At 43.8% G+C, this 24,203-nt stretch overlaps 1 protein-coding gene across 1 annotated transcript in view; it reads right to left on the bottom strand.

Moving 5' to 3' along the window:
* The window catches only part of VPS13B (vacuolar protein sorting 13 homolog B), a 1,386,889-nt gene that overhangs the window by 68,427 nt on the left and 1,294,259 nt on the right, over positions 1-24,203 (bottom strand). Inside the window, exons 51-56 of the mRNA XM_069731647.1 lie at positions 23,782-23,928; positions 18,822-19,105; positions 17,856-17,983; positions 17,383-17,582; positions 10,298-10,416; positions 5,692-6,518 (exon numbers count right to left, since the gene is read on the bottom strand). Coding sequence (XP_069587748.1) covers positions 5,692-6,518; positions 10,298-10,416; positions 17,383-17,582; positions 17,856-17,983; positions 18,822-19,105; positions 23,782-23,928 — 1,705 coding nt within the window. The remainder of the gene's footprint in view (positions 1-5,691; positions 6,519-10,297; positions 10,417-17,382; positions 17,583-17,855; positions 17,984-18,821; positions 19,106-23,781; positions 23,929-24,203) is intronic.

The following is a 24,203-nucleotide window of genomic DNA, read 5'->3' as shown; positions in this document are numbered from 1 at the left end:
GGATCAAATACTTATTTCCCTCACTGTATATGCCTAAAAATATATACATGTATTTCACTGTCGTACAACACCTTTACAGAAAAACTACTGAGGCAGCTAAAAACAACGGTAATGCACAACACTGACGGTTTGTGACTCTAAAGACAGAAAATGTGCAATATTTAAAAGGTCTATAATGCTCTGCCGGGGCTCAGCACCTCCACTTCCAGTCCTGTGCTTGACACAAGAAAGGCTCCTCTGTTGGCATGTCATCAGTGTTTGTGAACGGGGCTGTCTGCCTCATTTTAGTAGCTAAGCCAGCACCTGCCTCTGTCATGGCCAAAGCACAGACAAGGGGGCTGGTTTAAGAATAAAAATGCACAGCCGGCCTCCGTCACACACAGCACTGGTCAGATGCCAACATGTGTCAAGAGCAGGGCCAAAGTGGTGGTGCTGAGACTGAATATCAGGGCGCCTTTTCAAAAAAAAAGGGCACTAGTAAGTCCTTCTAAATCCTATTTCAAACACATAATAAAGTAGAAGTGGACAACCCCTTTAAATAAAACACCAGTTAGATAACTGAAAAACGGCTTTCCAAAGCTGGCAATTATAACAAAGTGAGCGGAGAGGGAGCAGCCGATGTAGCTACTGAGATGGGCGTCACTTTCTTTAATCTTTGGAAACCTCGCTGTGCCATTCCATAAGTATGATTATTCCAGGAAGAAAAAAGCTGAAAGCATTAGAAAGCTGTCGGGTCTGATCAGCCATCAAAGAGAATTCCATTAATGTGTGTGAAAATCAAGGTTTAACATTAATTGGATCAGTGACCCAGAACTCGGTGCGGTGCGATGGTACTAAACATAATACTGTGCTAATTAAGGACATTTCTTGACCATTGATCTCTGGGTACTGCACGCTTGTCAGGTCAGCTCCAGTCACAGGGAACCTTGACATCTGTGAACAAACCCATCTCCGATACTCCAGAATGGGAACGTTACACTCCATCCGTAAGATATTAACAGGGGATTAAAGGGGCTTCCACAAACATGTTAATGAAGAGAATCTGTACATGATCCGATATCAGGTGACGCTGCTTCCAAAGCCAAAGTCTGTTTAATTCTACACTAAATATCTAAATAGAAGGGTATAAAGAATATACAGAGAGGGAGCAAGGGATAGGGGCAGAGGGGGGAGAGAGGGGCAGAGTTAGGGAGAGAGGGGCAGAGGGGGAGATAGGGGCAGAGGAGGGGAGAGAGGGGCAGAGGGGGGAGAGAGGGGCAGAGTTAGGGAGAGAGGGGCGGAGGGGGAGAGAGGGGCAGAGTGGGGAGAGAGGGGCAGAGTGGGGAGAGAGGGGCAGAGGGGGAGATAGGAACAGAGGAGGGGAGAGAGGGGCAGAGGGGGGAGAGAGGGGCAGAGTTAGGGAGAGAGGGGCAGAGTTAGGGAGAGGGGCGGAGGGGGAGATAGGGGCAGAGGGGGAGAGAGGGGCAGAGGGGGAGAGAGGGGCAGAGTGGGGAGAGAGGGGCAGAGGGGGAGATAGGGGCAGAGGGGGAGAGAGGGGCGGAGTTAGGGAGAGAGGGGCGGAGGGGGAGAGAGGGGCAGAGTGGGGAGAGAGGGGCAGAGTGGGGAGAGAGGGGCAGAGGGGGAGATAGGGGCAGAGGAGGGGAGAGAGGGGCAGAGGGGGGAGAGAGGGGCAGAGTTAGGGAGAGAAGGGCAGAGTTAGGGAGAGGGGCGGAGGGGGAGATAGGGGCAGAGGGGGAGAGAGGGGCAGAGAGGGAGATAGGGCAGAGGGGGAGATAGGGGCAGAGGGGGAGAGAGGGGCAGAGAGGGGCAGAGTTAGGGAGAGAGGGGCAGAGGGGGAGATAGGGGCAGAGGAGGGGAGAGAGGGGCAGAGGGGGGAGAGAGGGGCAGAGTTAGGGAGAGAGGGGCAGAGTTAGGGAGAGGGGCGGAGGGGGAGATAGGGGCAGAGGGGGAGAGAGGGGCAGAGAGGGAGATAGGGCAGAGGGGGAGATAGGGCAGAGGGGGAGATAGGGGCAGAGGGGGAGAGAGGGGCAGAGTTAGGGAGAGAGGGGCGGAGGGGGAGAGAGGGGCGGAGGGGGAGATAGGGGCAGAGGGGGAGAGAGGGGCAGAGTGGGGAGAGAGGGGCAGAGGGGGAGATAGGGGCAGAGGGGGAGAGAGGGGCAGAGTTAGGGAGAGAGGGGCGGAGGGGGAGAGAGGGGCGGAGGGGGAGATAGGGGCAGAGGGGGAGAGAGGGGCAGAGTGGGGGAGAGAGGGGCAGAGTGGGAGACAGGAAGATGGTGAGAGGAGGTGAGGGAGACGTGGAGAGAGGGAATGGGAGATGGGGAGAGGAGGACGGTGGGAGAGTAGGGAAGGGGTGAGAGGGGCAAGGGAAAGGGGTGGAAGGGGTAAGGGGTGAGAGGGGCAGGGGTAAGGGGTGAGAGGGAAAGAATTGGACATGAGGAGAGGGAGGCCAGGAGAGGAGAAAAGTGAAACAGGAAGAGGGGGACAGGGGGATAGAAAGAGGGTGAGAAGGAGAAAGAGGGAGAGAAGAGGACAGAGGGGATGGAAAGAAAGAGAGAAGGGGGGGGAAAAGATGGAGAGAGAGAAAGATGAAGAGAAGTGGATGGAAAAGATGGAGAGAAGGGGAGGGAGAAAGAGGGAGAGGTGGAAAGTGAGAGGGCCAGAGGGAGAAACAGGGAGAGAAGGACAAAGGGAGAGAGAGGGGAGAGAGAGGGGAAGAGCGGGAGAGGGTGACAGGGAGAGAGGGAAAGGGGAAGACAGAGAGAAGGAGGGGGAAGAAAGCAAGTGGGGAAAAGAGAAGAGGGAGAGAGGGGGAAAAAGGGGGAAAGGAAGGAGAGGTGAAAAGGTGAAAAGAGGGAGGGAGAGAAAAAAATAAATATAAATATATATACACACACACACACTCTGTTTACATGCATCTAAAAATTGCTATAGAAAAAAATAAACGAATGGTATATTTTCCCATGGATTTGACGGAAGGTTTCATAACAGTGCAAACTGCAAAAGATGCTTCTTGGATATCGGTCGGACGCCTCTCACTCAGCCAAACCCAGATCTCCACTTTGCACTGACGAGGGGCAGTACCCTGAAACAGTGTCTGCAAATTGAGATTCTGGTTTGGCTTTTATCCTAAGTCATGTGACAAGGCTCGTTAAAGGGTCGACATTGACTGTTAGGATTGCTGCTTCCAATAGGTGGCACTAGAGTTCTAGTTCAATTCCTCTCTGAAGAGACCATTTGCATAACTGCAAATCTGCGTCACTTCTGTATGTAACGGGCTGTGGAATAAGATAGAGCTATATAAGCAAAGCATAATAAATAAATACCCTGAAGGATGAACTGATGTGGTAATGCATGGTTTTCCATTAAGAGGTTAGTGAAATTACTCCTAGCAATTAAGTATCAGACTACATCCTGCACATTGGAACTTTTCAGTTACTGGACATAAGGAACGATGATCTGAGATCTGTCTGTTTTACTTCTGGAAGGAAATAAGCCATTTCGAGCCCTTGGTAGGAGCTAGTCCTCCTTGTGGCGATGGCTGATGGTTGGACTGGCAGCTATCTGGGCCGTCTCTCCCATACACAGGAGCGCTCACTCTGCCGAGCTCTTGTGTATTCCCTGGGAGCCATCTCAGGCGGTTTATCTGATGGACAATGAAAGGATGGACAGTCTGAAATCTGATATGCAGGATTCTTAACTCCACGAGACAATCATCGATCTAGACTCTTAGCGGAACCCATCCATATAGGCGACATCCGACAACCTTAATGCGTATATTGGGAAGCCTCCCAGGCAATGTTCTCCTCTAGGAAGAATAATTCTGTGTCTCTAGAATTACTCAAAGGGAGCTACCTGTAAGTCAATAAATAAATCATTAAAAAGCCTTGAAACAAAACTAAAGAGAACCATCGTCTTTGGTTTGGGGAGTATCTAGTCATGTTTCAAAGCTCTTTAATGGGACAGCCGCCGACTTTGAGTGTAGCTGCCTATCGATGGCACTGGAGACCATTTGTTTTCCTTCTGGAGGAAATAAGAAGCAGCAAAAGTGTCAGTAGGTTATGGAGAAGACAGATGGACTCCATTGGACCTCTCCTTCCAACTTTTTTGAAGATTGTTGGGTTTTTGGAGATTTGTTCTCCCAATAATGTAGAACCCTGTCATTTAGATGATGAAGGAGCTATAGCTTTGCTTCAGAGCTTTATTCCCTGCAGCTTTTCCTCTGCACAGGGTAGTTTGCTGTGCAGGTAGCTCTATGAAGGTGGTCACTTCATTCTTTGGTTAAAACACAGAATTCAGTGATGTGTCACTGATCAGGGTGCGTGCTGTTGTCTACTTACAATGAAGGTTTTATCATCAGGAGATTATCACTGCTGGACTACAGGGCACATGCACTCTGGTCCAACCACGCCCCTCCTCTGATAAACAGCGCAGGGTCAATAGACAATGTACATAGGGAATCTGTTGTGGGCGAGGTTAGCCTTCTCAGCTTTGCTTCATGCAACATCTAAGAACTCTGATTCTGTCACAACTGCTGCACCCAATAATCTAAGTGATACATTGTTGGATTCCTACATTATGCTATTAATGAGGTAGCAAAAACCTGGTGACAGATTCCCTTTAAAGGGACTCTGTCATTTCATAAATTGTAAGCTTATAAGAAGGCCCTCACTCCTCTTGGTGCAATTATTATTTTATTATTATTAGTAGGATTAAGCCTCCTAAGTAGTGATGAGCAAACGTGCTCGGATAAGGTAATATCCGAGCATGCTCGTGTGCTAACCGAATGTCTTCGACGTGCTTGAAGAACATGTGCAAGTCCCCGGGGCTGCATGTCTCGTGGCTGTTCAACAGCCGCAACACATGCGGAGATGGCCTTTTTTCGAGCATGTCGAAGACACTCGGCTAGCACAGGAGCATGTTCACTCAACACTACTCCTAAGCTGTCTATATGGGTATACAGGTCATAGAAATATGAATAAAATGATACATTTGTATCTATGATCCGATATCTTATTCCAGAGAAATTCACGTTTTTTTTCTTAATATGCAAATGAGCTGTTAAGATCTATGGGCCGGACATAGATCTCCCTGAGAATCTGCCTCCAGAGCTTACAATAAATGAAAGGGGGCATCATCAGTGTGAGACAAGTAGATAAGGAGAGCAGACTGTCAGTCATTACATGTCTCACACTGGTTACGTCTCTTCATGTAAAAAGCTCTGGAGGCAGATTCTCAGGGAGATCTATGTCTGACCCATAGATCTTAACAGCTCATTTGCATATAAGAAATACATGGATTTCTCTAGAAAAAGATATCGGATCACAGATATCAAAGTATCATTTTATTCAACTTTCTATGACCTATATAACCATATAGACGGCTTAGGAGGGTTGATCTTACTGACAGATGTCCGTTAAATAACCTAAAAATAAAAGGCTCGAGAAAGGATCCGTGAACCGAAACGTTGCCATTTGGGCTTAATAAAGGCTACCTTTTTTTCCATTTGAACTGGAGCGCTGCCTCCCTTTTCATATTTTATGCTAAATAACAAATTGGACATGTGTTTGGAGAGTATAAAATAGTGGTGATGTTCTTCTTCATCTCTTCTTTAAATAACTTTGCGACACATCATCACTTACTAAGACTGGCATAATCTGTAAAGAATGGAGGAAATTAGAAGCACACACTCACCTGCTCTGAAGAGGGCACCGGCGGCATAATGCATTGCCAGGGCGTGGATGAGTTGCCTGGCAGTGGTGAAGATTGGCCCACGCTCAAACACAGAGAAGGATAATGGCGTGTGATCAGAGGCGATGTACAGCTTCAAAGACGCGTGGATGCTGACCAGCAGGTTAACTGGTTGCACAGTCAATTTCCTGAGCCTAACCGGGCTAACGAGCGCTGACGCATGCTGTCGTACTTGATCCGGCAATCTATGATGAAGCTGAGATCCGACCAGTTTGACTTGGCCTTCCAGCAACGTGTTATCCGGGAGATATGTATCAAACAGCGTTTTTACGTAATAGACAAACGTGTCCTCCACGTAGAGTCGGGACGGCCTCAAATCGAAGCTCAGTTCATTCAGATCACAAACGTTTTGTTCCAAGGAGAAGGTGATGAAGAGTTTACAGAATGACGTCTCCTTGTATTCTTCCAGTTCTTTGGTGGACATGGACAGGCTGCCAGCCTTTGGCCATCTGCTGCACTCCATTTTTTCCTCTTGGCAAACCAGAACAGGGAAATGGAAGTTGGACTTGCTGTAAAGCTGATTGTCGATCTGTAAATCTCCACAATATACTTCCAGGCTGTAAAACACGGGAATCCCGAAGGTGAGGTCTGTCTGCATCTCTTGGCAAGGCTGCCTGAGAAAGCTGGCCACCGGAGTCAGATGGAGGAACACGTTATCCAAATTCAGCCGCATGAGTTCTGACGAAGCTTTGAAGTTAGTGATGTCGTCATAGATGCCCACGCTCAGCTGGGTGATAAACGACTTAAACACAATGCGCTGACATGGAGTTCTAGAAAAAAACAAAAAAAGGCACATTTAAAATTTTTTTTTTTTTTACTTTTTTTAAATATGAAATGAAAAACCTGACAAAAGTGATAACAATAGAGAGCTGGATCTGCAGAGATTTGGGTCCCAATTCATCACTTGCAATTTATTTGTCTAGTGGTATTTGTTGAAACCAATTCCTTCAAAATAATGCCCAAAAAATGAATTTAGGGCAATATATAAAAAAAATCTTATTATTTTTGTCTTTGACAATATTTTGTGACTTTTTAGGGCCAAAATCCTTTTAAAAAGTTGCAAAACTACACCAAATTGAAAACTCCTCCAGAAACCTTACTCCAGGCAGGGACTGGAGTGTGATGCGCCAAAAAAAAAAAGACGTTTGGTTAAATCTACCGTATATACTCGAGCATAAGCCGAGATTTTCAGCCCTCAAAAAATGGGCTGAAAGTGCCCCTCTCGGCTTATACTAGAGTCATGGAAGGTGGGTAAGGGGGAGCGACAACGGTCACATACTCACCTGCTCCTTGCATGTCCCATGGTCTCCGGCGCTGGCAGCTTCTTCCCCTGTTCAGCGGTCACATGGTACCGCTCATTAAAGTAATGAATTTGGACTCCAATCCCATAGGGGTGGAGCCGCATATTCATTACTGTTATGAGTGGTACCATGTGACCGCTCAATACAGGAAGAAGCTGCGGGCGCCGGAGACCATCTGTCCGGGAGAAGCTGCCAGGGTCCACGCCGGGAGCAGGTGAGTATTAAATATTCACCTGTCCCTCGTTCCAGCGTCGGCGCCGCTCCGTCTTCCATGTCCTCCGCACTGACTGTTCAGGTCACATTGCGCGATGACGTATTAGTGTGCGTGCCGCCCTCTGCCTGATCAGTCAGTGCAGAGAGAAGGGACGCTGAGGAGCAGTGGCGAGAGGTGAGTATGTCATTTTTTTTATTGCAGCAGCAGCATTTTATGTGGCATATTGTTGTATGGAGCATCTATGGGGCCATAAAGAACTGTATGGCGCATTATATGGGGCATATTTGTATATGGAGCATCTTAAGGGGCCATAATGAACTGTATGGAGCACTATATGGGACATATTTGTATATGGAGCATCTATGGGGCCATAATGAACTGTATGGGGCCATAATGAACTGTATGGGGCATATTTGTATATGGAGCATCTATGGGGCCATAATGAACTGTATGGAGCATTATATGGGGCATATTTGTATATGGAGCATCTACGGGGCCATAATGAACTGTATGGAGCACTATATGGGGCATATTTGTATATGGAGCATCTATGGGGCCATAATGAACTGTATGGAGCATTATATGGGGCATATTTGTATATGGAGCATCTTAAGGGGCCATAATGAACTGTATGGAGCACTATATGGGGCATATTTGTATATGGAGCATCTATGGGGCCATAATGAAATGTATGGGGCCATAATGAACTGTATGGGGCATATTTGTATATGGAGCATCTATGGGGCCATAATGAACTGTATGGAGCATTATATGGGGCATATTTGTATATGGAGCATCTATGGGGCCATAATGAACTGTATGGGGTATTATATTGGGTATATTTGTATATGGAGCATCTTATGGGGCCATAATGAACTGCATGGAGCACTATATGGGGCATCTATGGGGCCATCATGAACTGTATGGAGCATTATATGGGGCTCCTGATTCAATATGGATATTAATCAATTAATTTTACTTTTATTGGTATGTATTTTTACTTCTGAAATTTACCGGTAGCTGCTGCATTTTCCACCCTAGGCTTATACTCGAGTCATTAAGTTTCCCAGTTTTTTGTGGCAAAATTAAGGGGGTCGGCTTACACTCGGGTCAGCTTATACTCGAGTATATACGGTATCTAAAACATCTGGATGAGCAAAAGTGAAAAAGCAAAAAAAAAAAAAAAATAACTTAAAAAAGAAAGACAAATCAAATAGTGGCACCTGTGAGGTCCTCTAACTGTCTTTAACTGCTAATATAGTAGAATGCTTGGAGATTTTTTTTTCCTGTTTCCAATGATGTATCACTTAGGCTACTTTCACACTAGCGTCGGAATCTCCCCGTCGCAACGCGTCGGGCAGAGATTCCGACGCTAGCGTTTAACGCACTGCACAACGGAGTCAGCGGATGCATTTCTCCGACGCATCCGCTGCCCCATTGTGAGGTGGGGGGAGGTGGGGGCGGAGTTCCGGCGGCGCATGCGCGGTCGGAAAAAGCGGTCCGTCTGGAGCAAAAAACGTTACATGTAGCGTTTTTTGCTCCCGACGGTCCGCCAAAGCATGACGCATCCGTCACACGACGGATGCGACGTGTGGCAATCCGTCGCAATGCGTTGTCAATACAAGTCTATGGGGAAAAAATGCATCCTGCAAGCACTTTTGCAGGATGCGTTTTTTCTGCAAAACGAAGCATTGTGACGGATTGCAGTTAACGCTAGTGTGAAAGTAGCCTTAGATTACTGGGTGCAGTAGTTGTGATAAAATGTTTTCTCTGCTGCAGATCTAGCAGAGCTCTGAATGCTGAGCTGTGTATAACCCCGCCCACACCACTGATTGGCTGATTTCTGTGTACACTGTATATTGATAGAATGCTGCTAATAAGTGTTGTGGGCGGGGTTATATAGAGCAGGAGGACTAGGAGGCACAAGACAACTTGTCCTCTAGTGAAAATTCCCTGCTTATAAAACACTGATTTTATTGAAACAGCAACACAGCCTAGTAAGTGACACATCGCTTGAATCAGGGTCTCTGCCAATACATCCTGCTGCTCACAGATAGAAACATCTGCTGACATATTCCCTTTAATTTGCTAAGGCATTTAATGGGGCTTACCAATGCTGCAATCTTTGAAAATGAACTTTAATCCTGCAGCGTCGCATAGTCTAGTGAAGCCGGACTAGTCTGGTGGGTTTAACCATAATGGTCTTTCCGCAGATATTCTTCTCACCCCTCTCTGGGAATGACTAATAACCTGCATACATATTACTCACGGACCATTGTGCAGACTGTCAATCACGTCCAGGAGGATGCTATTAGATTTGAGGCAGGACTAGTCTGGGATAAGACAAGCCCTACTGTAATAGTCCTGCCTCATTAGTAAATGCAAAGCTGCAGAAATAAGGTTCGTTTTTCAAGGATCACAGAGTAATAATCCTGATCAAAACTTTATTAAATAATTAAAGATTAAAGACACCACAATGTATAGATCTGTGATGATAATGAGATGACTACTAGTTATCTGTGGCCATTGTAAAATCCACAAGATTTAAAGGCAATCTGTCACCAGGTTTTGACTATCCCATGTGAAAAAAGTATAATTTAGGGACAGAGACCCTGATTCCAGAGTTGTATCACTTACTGGGCTGCTTGCTGTAGCTTTGAAAAAAATCACTGGTTTACCTGCTGCAGATCTAGCAGTGCTCTGTACGCTGAGCTCAGTATAATTCAAGCCCTCACTACTGATTGGCAGATTTCGGTGTACACTGTGCATAGGCAAAAACTTAACAATAGTCATGGGGGCGGGGTTATACAGAGCTCATAAATATGGAGGACTACATGAGAGCAAGTTTACCAGTCTTTTAGTGATAATCTCCTGCTGATAATAGTGATTTTATGAAAACTGCAGCAAGCAGCCCAGGAACGGACACAGCGCTGGAATCAGGGTCTCTGCCCCTACAGATTAGGGGGACAAAAAAACAGTGACAGATTCCCTTTAAAGACTTGTACTGACTTGGTCACAGGTACCCTTTTCATACCTATTCAGACTTGTTAGAACCGGTCCTGCCCTTCCTTCTGGGGACAGCGTGATGATGATCGCTCCACACTGCTGGACAACATCCACGTAGATGTAGCCATATCCAGTTAGGAAAACCACCTAAAGAAACGATACAAAAGTGAGTGACGCCAGTCCAGGAATTCCACGTATGGCTGTCAGGAGCACGCTCCCCTGACAAGATAAGACACATGGTGTTTATCCTTCCAGGCCGAACCTACGACTATCTGTGCAGATGACTGTACGAGAACAGGGGCTTCTGAAATGTCACAAATTATACACATTTATTTTGTTTGATAGCCCCACCGCTGCAATTTGCTGCAAAGCAAGAGACATAAAACAACTGTTCACGTAGGAAATATACGGGTCTGACACATAAGGCCAGATGGTAAGAAGCAAATCCAAATGTAGAAATTGTAAAGGAGCTCCGGCCGAATATTCACGGATCGCTACCAGGCTGATGTCATGTGTAATAGTCTCTTCATCGGGTTTTTCATTTATTATGCTAGATTTTCCAAGCAATAATATGAGAATTAAATGAAAGGAGTATGACCAGATGGATAATGTCATACGGGATGAAATGACACATAGTCTTTGTGAGCATATAAGGAGGTATCGCCAGCTGACAATTCTCTACATCATCATGACCTAAATACACCATATAACTAATGCTATATATTACTTAGTGCCATATGATTAATGAATCAAGGGTGGGGGGCATCCCCTGGAATAACTGTGCCAGAGATAGCTTAGGCTACTTTCACACTAGCGTTTTCTGCAATCCGTCACAATGCGTCGTTTTGCAGAAAAAACGCATCCTGCAAAAGTGCTTGCAGGATGCGTTTTTTCCCCATAGACTTGTATTGACGATGCATTTGCGACGGATTGCCACACGTCGCATCCGTCGTGCTTCTGCGGACCGTCGGGAGCAAAAAACGCTATATGTAACGTTTTTTGCTCCTGACGGACCGCTTTTTCTGACCGCGCATGCGCGGCCGGAACTCCGCCCCCACCTCCCCGCACCTTACAATGGGGCAGCGGATGCGCCGGAGAAATGCATCCGCTGCCTCCATTGTGCAATGCACTAAACGCTAGCGTCGGAATCTCTCCCCGACGCATTGCGACGGGGAGATTCCGACGCTAGTGTGAAAGTAGCCTTACAGGTTTGCTCTCAAGACCTTTTTTCAGGAGCACACCGCTCCCCTGCCTCCTGCTTGCTGAGGGCGGTGCGCTCTTGAATGATTGACAGTCCGGACCAAAAGCATAGTCATAGCCCGCTGATCTGCTCTTACATCCTGCAGACATAGGCAGCTTTGTGTCTTCCACATCGGAAAAGCGCAGGGGCACTGAGGATGGAGCCCGTCATCTGCTCAGCCACGGAGATGCGCTTGCAAGCTCAGTAACAAAAAGCTTGCAAGTGCGTGCTCCTTGCCCAAGAGACCGGCCACCGCTGATAGCCTGCAGACATGGTAGGACGGTAATTTTACCTTTTAATAGAGATTTTTGCACAATTTACAAGGTGCTTATTTTGTATTTTATTAATACAAAGATAGAATATTTATACCCCCATGTATAAGTAGCAGATACCACTATGTTGTCCCATTTTTGTGCCGTGTATATATGATGAGATATCATCCACGACATTTATTGAGCCACATATTAAAACGTATATTGTATTATGTAAAGATCTGCAAGAGAAGCGGAGTACACTGATATGTAAATTAGTGAAAAAAGATTCAATATTTCTTGTATTTTATTCACTGAAATCCTTGCTCTTTCTAGCTGGAGTCCAGTAGGCGGTCCTATTGCGTGACATCCTAGCGACTGGCGGCACTAAACGGCCACCCATCAGTAGTCATATAATAGCCTGTTTACACGGGCAGGACATGCTTCAGATGTGCACTATACAATCTGTAATAGTAACATAGTTAGTAAGGCCGAAAAAAGACATTTGTCCATCCAGTTCAGCCTATATTCCATCATAATAAATCCCCAGATTTACGTCCTTCTACAGAACCTAATAATTGTATGATACAATATTGTTCTGCTCCAGGAAGACATCCAGTCCTCTCTTGAACCCCTCGACTGAGTTCGCCATCACCACCTCCTCAGGCAAGCAATTCCAGATTCTCACTGCCCTAACAGTAAAGAATCCTCTTCTATGTTGGTGGAAAAACCTTCTCTCCTCCAGACGCAAAGAATGCCCCCTTGTGCCCGTCACCTTCCTTGGTATAAACAGATCCTCAGCGAGATATTTGTATTGTCCCCTTATATACTTATACATGGTTATTAGATCGCCCCTCAGTCGTCTTTTTTCTAGACTAAATAATCCTAATTTCGCTAATCTATCTGGGTATTGTAGTTCTCCCATCCCCTTTATTAATTTTGTTGCCCTCTTTTGTACTCTCTCTAGTTCCATTATATCCTTCCTGAGCACCGGTGCCCAAAACTGGACACAGTACTCCATGTGCGGTCTAACTAGGGATTTGTACAGAGGCAGTATAATGCTCTCATCATGTGTATCCAGACCTCTTTTAATGCACCCCATGATCCTGTTTGCCTTGGCAGCTGCTGCCTGGCACTGGCTGCTCCAGGTAAGTTTATCATTAACTAGGATCCCCAAGTCCTTCTCCCTGTCAGATTTACCCAGTGGTTTCCCATTCAGTGTGTAATGGTGACATTGATTCCTTCTTCCCATGTGTATAACCTTACAGTTATCATTGTTAAACCTCATCTGCCACCTTTCAGCCCAAGTTTCCAACTTATCCAGATCCATCTGTAGCAGAATACTATCTTCTCTTGTATTAACTGCTTTACATAGTTTTGTATCATCTGCAAATATCGATATTTTACTGTGTAAACCTTCTACCAGATCATTAATGAATATGTTGAAGAGAACAGGTCCCAATACTGACCCCTGCGGTACCCCACTGGTCACAGCGACCCAGTTAGAGACTATACCATTTATAACCACCCTCTGCTTTCTATCACTAAGCCAGTTACTAACCCATTTACACACATTTTCCACCAGACCAAGCATTCTCATTTTGTGTACCAACCTCTTGTGCGGCACGGTATCAAACGCTTTGGAAAAATCGAGATATACCACGTCCAATGACTCACCGTGGTCCAGCCTATAGCTTACCTCTTCATAAAAACTGATTAGATTGGTTTGACAGGAGCGATTTCTCATAAACCCATGCTGATATGGAGTTAAACAGTTATTCTCATTGAGATAATCCAGAATAACATCCCTCAGAAACCCTTCAAATATTTTACCAACAATAGAGGTTAGACTTACTGGCCTATAATTTCCAGGTTCACTTTTAGAGCCCTTTTTGAATATTGGCACCACATTTGCTATGCGCCAATCCTGCGGAACAGACCCTGTCGCTATAGAGTCCCTAAAAATAAGAAATAATGGTTTATCTATTACATTACTTAGTTCTCTTAGTACTCGTGGGTGTATGCCATCCGGACCCGGAGATTTATCTATTTTGATCTTATTTAGCCGGTTTCGCACCTCTTCTTGGGTTAGATTGGTGACCCTTAATATAGGGTTTTCATTGTTTCTTGGGATTTCACCTAGCATTTCATTTTCCACCGTGAATACCGTGGAGAAGAAGGTGTTTAATATGTTAGCTTTTTCCTCGTCATCTACAACCATTCTTTCCTCACTATTTTTTAAGGGGCCTACATTTTCAGTTTTTATTCTTTTACTATTGATATAGTTGAAGAACAGTTTGCGATTAGTTTTACTCTCCTTAGCAATGTGCTTCTCTGTTTCCTTTTTGGCAGCTTTAATTAGTTTTTTAGATAAAGTATTTTTCTCCCTATAGTTTTTTAGAGCTTCAATGGTGCCATCCTGCTTTAGTAGTGCAAATGCTTTCTTTTTACTGTTAATTGCCTGTCTTACTTCTTTGTTTAGCCACATTGGGTTTTTCCTATTTCTAGTCCTTTTATTCCCACAATGTATAAACCGCTTACACTGCCTATTTAGGATGTTCTTAAACATTTCCCATTTATTATCTGTATTCTTATTTCTGAGGATATTGTCCCAGTCTACCAGATTAAGGGCATCTCTAAGCTGGTCAAACTTTGCCTTCCTAAAGTTCAGTGTTTTTGTGACTCCCTGACAAGTCCCCCTAGTGAAAGACAGGTGAAACTGTACAATATTGTGGTCGCTATTTCCTAGATGCCCGACCACCTGCAGATTTGTTATTCTGTCAGGTCTATTAGATAGTATTAGGTCTAAAAGTGCTGCTCCTCTGGTTGGATTCTGCACCAATTGTGAAAGATAATTTTTCTTGGTTATTAGCAGAAACCTGTTGCCTTTATGGGTTTCACAGGTTTCTGTTTCCCAGTTAATATCCGGGTAGTTAAAGTCCCCCATAACCAGGACCTCATTATGGGTTGCAGCTTCATCTATCTGCTTTAGAAGTAGACTTTCCATGGTTTCTGTTATATTTGGGGGTTTGTAACAGACCCCAATGAGAATTTTGTTACCATTTTTCCCTCCATGAATTTCGACCCATATGGACTCGACATCCTCATTTCCTTCGCTAATATCCTCCCTTAAAGTGGACTTTAGACAAGACTTTACATAGAGACAAACCCCTCCTCCTCTCCGATTTTTACGATCCTTTCTAAACAGACTGTAACCCTGTAAGTTAACTGCCCAGTCATAGCTTTCATCTAACCATGTCTCGGTTATTCCCACTATGTCAAAGTTACCTGTAGATATTTCTGCTTCTAGTTCTTCCATCTTGTTTGTCAGGCTTCTGGCGTTTGCGAGCATGCAGTTTAGAGGATTTTGTTTTGTTCCAATCTCCTCGCTGTGGATTGTTTTAGAAATGTTCTTACCTCCCTTCTGAGTATGTTTTCCTGGATCTTCTTTGTTCAAGTCTAATGTTTTTCTTCCCGTCCCCTCTTCTTCTAGTTTAACGCCCTCCTGATGAGTGTAGCGAGTCTTCTGGCGAATGTGTGTTTCCCAGGTTTGTTGAGGTGTAGTCCGTCTCTGGCGAGGAGTCCATCGTACAAGTAATTCACACCGTGGTCCAGGAATCCGAATCCTTGTTGTCTGCACCATCGTCTCAGCCAGTTGTTTGCATCAAGGATCCTGTTCCATCTCCTGGTGCCATGCCCGTCTACTGGAAGGATAGAAGAAAAAACTACCTGTGCATCCAGTTCCTTTACTTTCTTCCCCAACTCTTCAAAGTCTTTGCAGATTGTCGGTAGGTCCTTCCTTGCCGTGTCATTGGTGCCAACATGTATCAGAAGAAATGGGTGGACGTCCTTGGAGCTGAAGAGCTTTGGTATCCTATCGGTCACATCCTTGATCATCGCACCTGGAAGGCAGCATACTTCTCTTGCAGTTATGTCCGGTCTGCAGATGGCTGCTTCTGTGCCTCTCAGTAGTGAGTCTCCCACCACCACCACTCTTCTTTGCTTCTTGGCTGTACTTTTTGCTGTCACTTGTTGCTGTGTGCCCTTTTCTTTTTTGCTTGCTGGTATTGCTTCATCCTTAGGTGTGCCATCTTCATCCTCTAGAAAGATTTGATATCGGTTCTTCAGTTGTGTGGTTGGTGATTTCTCCATGGTCTTCTTGCTTCTTTTGGTCACATGCTTCCACTCATCTGCTTTTGGAGGTTCTCTGACACTTTTTTCACCTTCTGTGACCAGTAGAGATGCTTCTGTTCTGTCTAGAAAGTCTTCATTCTCTTTGATGAGTTTCAAAGTTGCTATTCTTTCTTCCAGACCCCGCACCTTTTCTTCTAAAAGGGCCACTAGTCTACACTTCTGACAGGTGAAATTTAATTCTTCTTCTGGTCGATCTGTGAACATGTAGCACATGCTGCAGCTCACCATGTAGGTTGTCACATCTGCCATGTTGCTCCTAGATCCTGCTGACTTGCTGTGTGTTTTCCTTCTTGTGTAATCTACTCAGCCAAGCTCTCTTGCAATAATGTCCTACAGGCAAAAATTACGGCGCGCGGTTTGGTGATTCTTTCCAAGCAGCTGGTCCCGGCTGTACCCAACGATCTTCTAGCTTAGGGAGACTCTTCGCTTTTCCCAGAAGGCACCTGGAATATGCAAATTAGCCTCCTCAAGCTTGAATCCCTGGCTTGGTGATTCTTTCCAAGCAGCTAGTCCCGGCTGTACCCAACGATCTTCTAGCTTAGGGAGACTCTTCGCCTTTCCCAGAAGGCACCTGGAATATGCAAATTAGCCTCCTCAAGCTTGAATCCCTGGTTTGGTGATTCTTTCCAAGCAGCTGGTCCCGGCTGTACCCAACGATCTTCTAGCTTAGGGAGACTCTTCGCTTTTCCCAGAAGGCACCTGGAATATGCAAATTAGCCTCCTCAAGCTTGAATCCCTTGAATAGATCGATCTGTGCATACACTGTCTTTTTTCTCAGCAGCGCAGGCCTTGTTTACACAGGATGATGTGCTGCCGAGACCGATGATCTTTTACGTAAATGTTTTGCTCATTCGTCAGGTGATGGAAAGCCTGTTTACACTGCACAATCATCATGAACTGAGCGCACTTAGGAACTCTCGTTAACAATGACCGTGCAGTCTAAATGGACCTTAGAAGAGTTCTGTCAGTCACTGGATAGCACCGCCCCCTGGACTCCTAAGCATGAGTCGGGGTTTAAATAATCAAAATACAAGTTATACAGAATCTGGTCACACAAATATACAGCATATCTCAATTTTCTCAGCTCCTTCTGCTCATGTAATTTCTGGAAAGTATGGAAATGAACTCGTAGGTGAAAATCCTGGACCATTACCTTTTTTGTTTTTGAGACTTCAAACCTGCAAAATATATATCTAATTTAATGCCTTTATTATTATTTGAATTTGCACTGCGTCACAGAGGGAGAATATCTCGTAGACTCCCAGACTGACCAGTACATAGTGATGGCTGGGTGGAGGAGTAGCGGCACCCACCCTACGCTATGCTTGATTCATCAGTTAACGTAAATTTAACTCTGAAATAACAAATTTCTGGTGTTTTCTTGGCCAGAAATGACACTATAAATTATGAAGTGTTCTGTTGTGATACCTGTGTGCCCTGGTTATTGATGTCTATCAGGTCACTCCACTCTACCGTGGGCTCTTCGCACGGTAGCACTTTCAGGTAGATCCCAGGAAGGGAATCTTTGGTCTTGCAGTCCGGAAAGCTGGACACTTGATGATACATTTCATGGTGCACTGAGCATTCAGCTGGGATTTTTCGACAGTAAACTTCAAACTTTGGTGTTTCTGAAAAGAAATACATGTAATAGGAATATGGAAAGCCTAAACATTTCATAGTTTTTGTAATGGAAAAATAACGTTTTTCTATGCAGCCGACCAGCACAGACTTCAATAATTAATTTTCATGAGATATATTTAAAAAAACAAGAATTAAATAGATGGTCCCCCGAGGAGTCCGCAGCCCAGGCAACATAGGGTCAGGTCATATTTGTAAAGAGCATTATTACGTAGATGTCGTTATTGGAGGTTTCCACAGATAATATAATTAGTAATCCATACCTTTAATATTCTCTTTCAGAAGTAAGGAAACTCTGCACCTATTGCGAACAATCATCCGAGGGCTCGGATCTTCTGTAAGGGTTATATAGGTTACTCCGAAATGTTCCTGATAAGTTAAAACCAGAGCCCTGGGCAAAAAAAAAAAAGATTTAGAATATAATAAAACTTAATGCAAATACTGAATAGAATATGTCCCCAATATACATTTAATGAGTAATTGATCTTGCAAAAGCTTGAAATATTTGCAGTTTTGCTGGGTCCATTTTCCTTAAAAATAGCCCTTAAAGGGAAGAAAATGGCCTACTGTTTAAATCTGTTTTTTTTTTGTGTTACATGTAATAAAAAATAAATTCTATTCATATCATTATCTTTAGTAAGAAATAAAAAATTGTAATCTTGCAATTTTCTCACTTTGCAAATACATGTTTCTGGGTGTTGCCCCTCCTCAGTGCAAAGAATGAGATCTGATTTGGCTGAAGAGGCAATGTGCATACTTATTTTCCCCAGAGAAGCAGTGCATGGACTGTAGGTCTCCTTACCCTAGCATGTCACTCTCCACAAGTAAAGATGTTATCCCTAAAACCCCAGAGGTCTCTCAAAGTCAAATCAGATCTCATGCTTTGCACTGAGGAGGGGCAACACCCAGAAACACGTATTTGCAAACTGAGATTCTGGCTTTGCTTTTATCCCAAGTCATATGGCAAGGCTGTATAATTGACAGTATTTATAGTATATAATTTTATGTTGTTCACCATGACATGCCACAATAAAAGTTACTTGAAATTAGCCAGGACGTCCATTTAGGCCCCAGCATATTTATCATTTATAGCTGTTATCATAGGACACATTCCTGAATTTTATGAATGTCTAATCTATTATAACACAGGAATATGCAGTGTGATGCACCGGAGACTAGCTAAATTGCCAAGTAATAGAAGAACTCGTATAAAGACCGATATGTCGTACTTGGTGCACAAGTCGTTGCCAGCGCACTCCCCGACAGGAACAGCGACGCTCTGCCTCGGGTACTCCAGGCGGATGATGGCTGGTAGGCTCCAGCACTCGGGGCTTCCAGCGGCTGCGTTGTGGCACAGGCTGAGCAGCATGTACTTCTGGAGAGGAGGTGGCTCTCCTGTTGAGTGACTGTTGTCGGAGACCAGATCCCAGCAAGGAATTGTGTTGTACTTGGCAATGGGATGTTCCCCAACTGGGCCGATGCTGAACACAGTGCTGTCTGGTGCAGGAACATACTTTGGAAGTAAAGGGGGAAAGGGGACATGAAAAAAAAGATAAGCTTGATTAAAAGAAACAGATGATTCAGTCCACGGAGGTTTGACTTATTATTATGAGTTGGACATTTAAAGCCAAACATTGGATAGTTGAAGTACAGCCAGATTTCCGACACAGAGCACAAAGATATCATTTTTCCTTGGGCTTTACACATAGTTCACAGAGAGGTCTCGCTGTGTTGTACTTGACTTAGCAACAGGTGAAAAGTTGTGACTTCTCCCCCCAAAAAGAATCTTTGTGGTCATAGCATAATGCGAAACAGGAACACATGGGCTACTTGCACAGTGAACAAGTCTGTATGATCATGTTCACACACCACCAAGAAACCTGAAGACACAAAAGAGAATAGTAAAACCAAAAACACTCAGTTTGAAAAAATGTTGCAGTAATCCGCAAGTGCTAGTAAAAGATGTAAAAAACAGGGTATTTGGTTGATACGTTTTTTGCAAAAAATGTATACTAAGCTGCTCTACCAATCTTCACGGTATACCCTTATCAGAGCAGTCCTAACTAATGTATGCAATCCCTATCTGATGTATTTAAAAACCTGATCATCTGTATATAACCTGTGTGAACAGGGTTCAGAGAGGAAAAATCCATGTGTGCATACAGGGTAGAACAGCTTTTGTGCAGATAGCCCAAGAGGAGTGGTGGAACTCCCCAGTCTTGTAGACACAAGAGAACAATTATGGAAACAGGAACACATGGGCTACTTGCACAGTGAACAAGTCTGTATGATCATGTTCACATACCACCAAGAAACCTGAAGACACAAAAGAGAATAGTAAAACCAAAAACACTCAGTTTGAAAAAATGTTGCAGTAATCCGCAAGTGCTAGTAAAAGATGTAAAAAACAGGGTATTTGGTTGATACGTTTTTTGCAAAAAATGTATACTAAGCTGCTCTACCAATCTTCACGGTATACCCTTATCAGAGCAGTCCTAACTAATGTATGCAATCCCTATCTGATGTATTTAAAAACCTGATCATCTGTATATAACCTGTGTGAACAGGGTTCAGAGAGGAAAAATCCATGTGTGCATACAGGGTAGAACAGCTTTTGTGCAGATAGCCCAAGAGGAGTGGTGGAACTCCCCAGTCTTGTAGACACAAGAGAACAATTATGGAAACAGGAACACATGGGCTACTTGCACAGTGAACAAGTCTGTATGATCATGTTCACACACCACCAAGAAACCTGAAGACACAAAAGAGAATAGTAAAACCAAAAACACTCAGTTTGAAAAAATGTTGCAGTAATCCGCAAGTGCTAGTAAAAGATGTAAAAAACAGGGTATTTGGTTGATACGTTTTTTGCAAAAAATGTATACTAAGCTGCTCTACCAATCTTCACGGTATACCCTTATCAGAGCAGTCCTAACTAATGTATGCAATCCCTATCTGATGTATTTAAAAACCTGATCATCTGTATATAACCTGTGTGAACAGGGTTCAGAGAGGAAAAATCCATGTGTGCATACAGGGTAGAACAGCTTTTGTGCAGATAGCCCAAGAGGAGTGGTGGAACTCCCCAGTCTTGTAGACACAAGAGAACAATTATGGAAACAGGAACACATGGGCTACTTGCACAGTGAACAAGTCTGTATGATCATGTTCACACACCACCAAGAAACCTGAAGACACAAAAGAGAATAGTAAAACCAAAAACACTCAGTTTGAAAAAATGTTGCAGTAATCCGCAAGTGCTAGTAAAAGATGTAAAAAACAGGGTATTTGGTTGATACGTTTTTTGCAAAAAATGTATACTAAGCTGCTCTACCAATCTTCACGGTATACCCTTATCAGAGCTAGTTAGTTAGGACTGCTCTGATAAGGGTATACCGTGAAGATTGGTAGAGCAGCTTAGTATACATTTTTTGCAAAAAACGTATCAACCAAATACCCTGTTTTTTACATCTTTTACTAGCACTTGCGGATTACTGCAACATTTTTTCAAACTGAGTGTTTTTGGTTTTACTATTCTCTTTTGTGTCTTCAGGTTTCTTGGTGGTGTGTGAACATGATCATACAGACTTGTTCACTGTGCAAGTAGCCCATGTGTTCCTGTTTCCATAATTGTTCTCTTGTGTCTACAAGACTGGGGAGTTCCACCACTCCTCTTGGGCTATCTGCACAAAAGCTGTTCTACCCTGTATGCACACATGGATTTTTCCTCTCTGAACCCTGTTCACACAGGTTATATACAGATGATCAGGTTTTTAAATACATCAGATAGGGATTGCATACATTAGTTAGGACTGCTCTGATAAGGGTATACCGTGAAGATTGGTAGAGCAGCTTAGTATACATTTTTTGCAAAAAACGTATCAACCAAATACCCTGTTTTTTACATCTTTTACTAGCACTTGCGGATTACTGCAACATTTTTTCAAACTGAGTGTTTTTGGTTTTACTATTCTCTTTTGTGTCTTCAGGTTTCTTGGTGGTGTGTGAACATGATCATACAGACTTGTTCACTGTGCAAGTAGCCCATGTGTTCCTGTTTCCATAATTGTTCTCTTGTGTCTACAAGACTGGGGAGTTCCACCACTCCTCTTGGGCTATCTGCACAAAAGCTGTTCTACCCTGTATGCACACATGGATTTTTCCTCTCTGAACCCTGTTCACACAGGTTATATACAGATGATCAGGTTTTTAAATACATCAGATAGGGATTGCATACATTAGTTAGGACTGCTCTGATAAGGGTATACCGTGAAGATTGGTAGAGCAGCTTAGTATACATTTTTTGCAAAAAACGTATCAACCAAATACCCTGTTTTTTACATCTTTTACTAGCACTTGCGGATTACTGCAACATTTTTTCAAACTGAGTGTTTTTGGTTTTACTATTCTCTTTTGTGTCTTCAGGTTTCTTGGTGGTGTGTGAACATGATCATACAGACTTGTTCACTGTGCAAGTAGCCCATGTGTTCCTGTTTCCATGATTGTTCTCTTGTGTCTACAAGACTGGGGAGTTCCACCACTCCTCTTGGGCTAGCTGCACAAAAGCTGTTCTGCCCTGTATGCACACATGGATTTTTCCTCTCTGAACCCTGTTCACACAGGTAATATACAGATGATCAGGTTTTTAAATACATCAGATAGGGATTGCATACATTAGTTAGGACTGCTCTGATAAGGGTATACCGTGAAGATTGGTAGAGCAGCTTAGTATACATTTTTTGCAAAAAACGTATCAACCAAATACCCTGTTTTTTACATCTTTTACTAGCACTTGCGGATTACTGCAACATTTTTTCAAACTGAGTGTTTTTGGTTTTACTATTCTCTTTTGTGTCTTCATAGCATAATGCGGGCAGATAACAGCAGATATGAAACCAGAAGACGGTGAGGCGGTCCCGCTCTGACCCATGGCTCACCTTGTTACGTATGGCGCACATTACATAGAACATCAGCACTTTCAAAACAGGAAACTCTCTTGTTCTGATCATAAGATACACAATAAAAGAAAGCGCAGTACTGCCCTGGCCTGACCTGCTCTCTAACAGCCCATGGAATGACTTTCTAGTAGGTGCATAGGCTAAAAATGAAATACAAATATATTATCATTAGTGATGAGCGAATATACTCGTTACTTGAGATTTCTCGAGCACGCTCGGGGGTCCTCTGAGTATTTTTTAGTGCTCAGAGTTTTAGTTTTTAGCGCCACAGCTGAATGATTTACATCTGTTAGCTAGTATATGTGGGGATTCCCTAGCAACCAGGCAACCCCCACATGTACTTATGCTGGCTAACAGATGTAAATCATTCGGCTGCGGCAATAAAAACTACATTTCCGAGCACTAAAAAATACTCAGAGGACACCCGAGCATGCTCGGGAAATCTCGAGAAACGAGTATATTCGCTCATCACTAATTATCATCTATAATAATAACGCAAGTTAACATTTTGTTAATTTTATCTACCATCTTTACTGGAACTGAAACTAAAGGCCTCACACACATTAGAAAAAAGTCGACCGAACTTGACAATTTCAGCCGGACTGCCAAAGTATTTCATATGCATGAGGGGCTAACGACTCTACCCCGACAGATGAGGACAGGTAAAGAAGGATCAGAATGTGGAAATTCAACATTCCATTATATTTATCTTCTGAGAGAAAAGCTGCCAATAGAGTCGTCTGACAGCTACATACAGCGATCTCCTCTGAACGCACATGCATGCTTGGCCCAAACAAGTTTGCATGTTTATGGGGTACACCGGTACTTCCCAACTTTTAAAAACAAGACAAAAAGGGCACAAACTACAAACGATGTGCGTCATGGCAATTTTTATCATTCCCCCAAAGTGTACACTCACATAGCTCTACTACATCAATGCACACCTAGATGCACACAGCACTGCTACATCAATGCACACCTAGATGCACACAGCTCTGCTACATCACTGCACACCCAGATGCACACAGCTCTGCTACATCAATGCACACCCAGATGCACACAGCTAGGTTTCATCATTACACACACAGCTCTGCTACATCAACAATATAATGCCCGAGTTAAATCCTGAAAGGTAAAAATAGCATCTTTCCATTACTCCAGTGGTCGAGACATGGGTAATAGAGAATGGAAGTAACTGATGGACTGAACCCAGGAGACCTCGTGTACCGACCTCTTCATCAGAAAGCTGCTGCGGCACAGACATCTGCGGACTGTAGGAAATCTTATATGAAGTATTGTTAATGAGAGTTGTCTTGTCTTCAATCTGTAGTATCTGGATCCCATTGCGAATCATTGATGAAACACTAAACTGGCAAAGCTGGGGAGACAACAGAGAGGAATATATGACTATAACCCAGAAAATGGGACTCTATCGACTGCATTATTTCACCCATCAAAACCAGACTGTGAAACGTACACTTTTTTTTTTTTTAAATCTGTTTTCAACTTCTGAACACAGATTCATTTTCCTTTTATTCTCTATGCAGGATTATAGGGGGCAGTATGGGAAAGAAACCCTTGCAGCCGCTGCTGGATACCCGGATGTCATGTCAGCATTGCAAAGCAAATGGAAGATTCACTGATGAGCAGTAC

Source organism: Ranitomeya imitator, chromosome 6 (assembly GCF_032444005.1).
Source record: "Ranitomeya imitator isolate aRanImi1 chromosome 6, aRanImi1.pri, whole genome shotgun sequence".
Classification (NCBI taxonomy): Eukaryota; Metazoa; Chordata; class Amphibia; order Anura; family Dendrobatidae; genus Ranitomeya; species Ranitomeya imitator.
The sequence above is the reverse complement of the archived record's forward strand: the minus strand, read 5'-3'. Positions and strand labels throughout refer to the sequence as shown.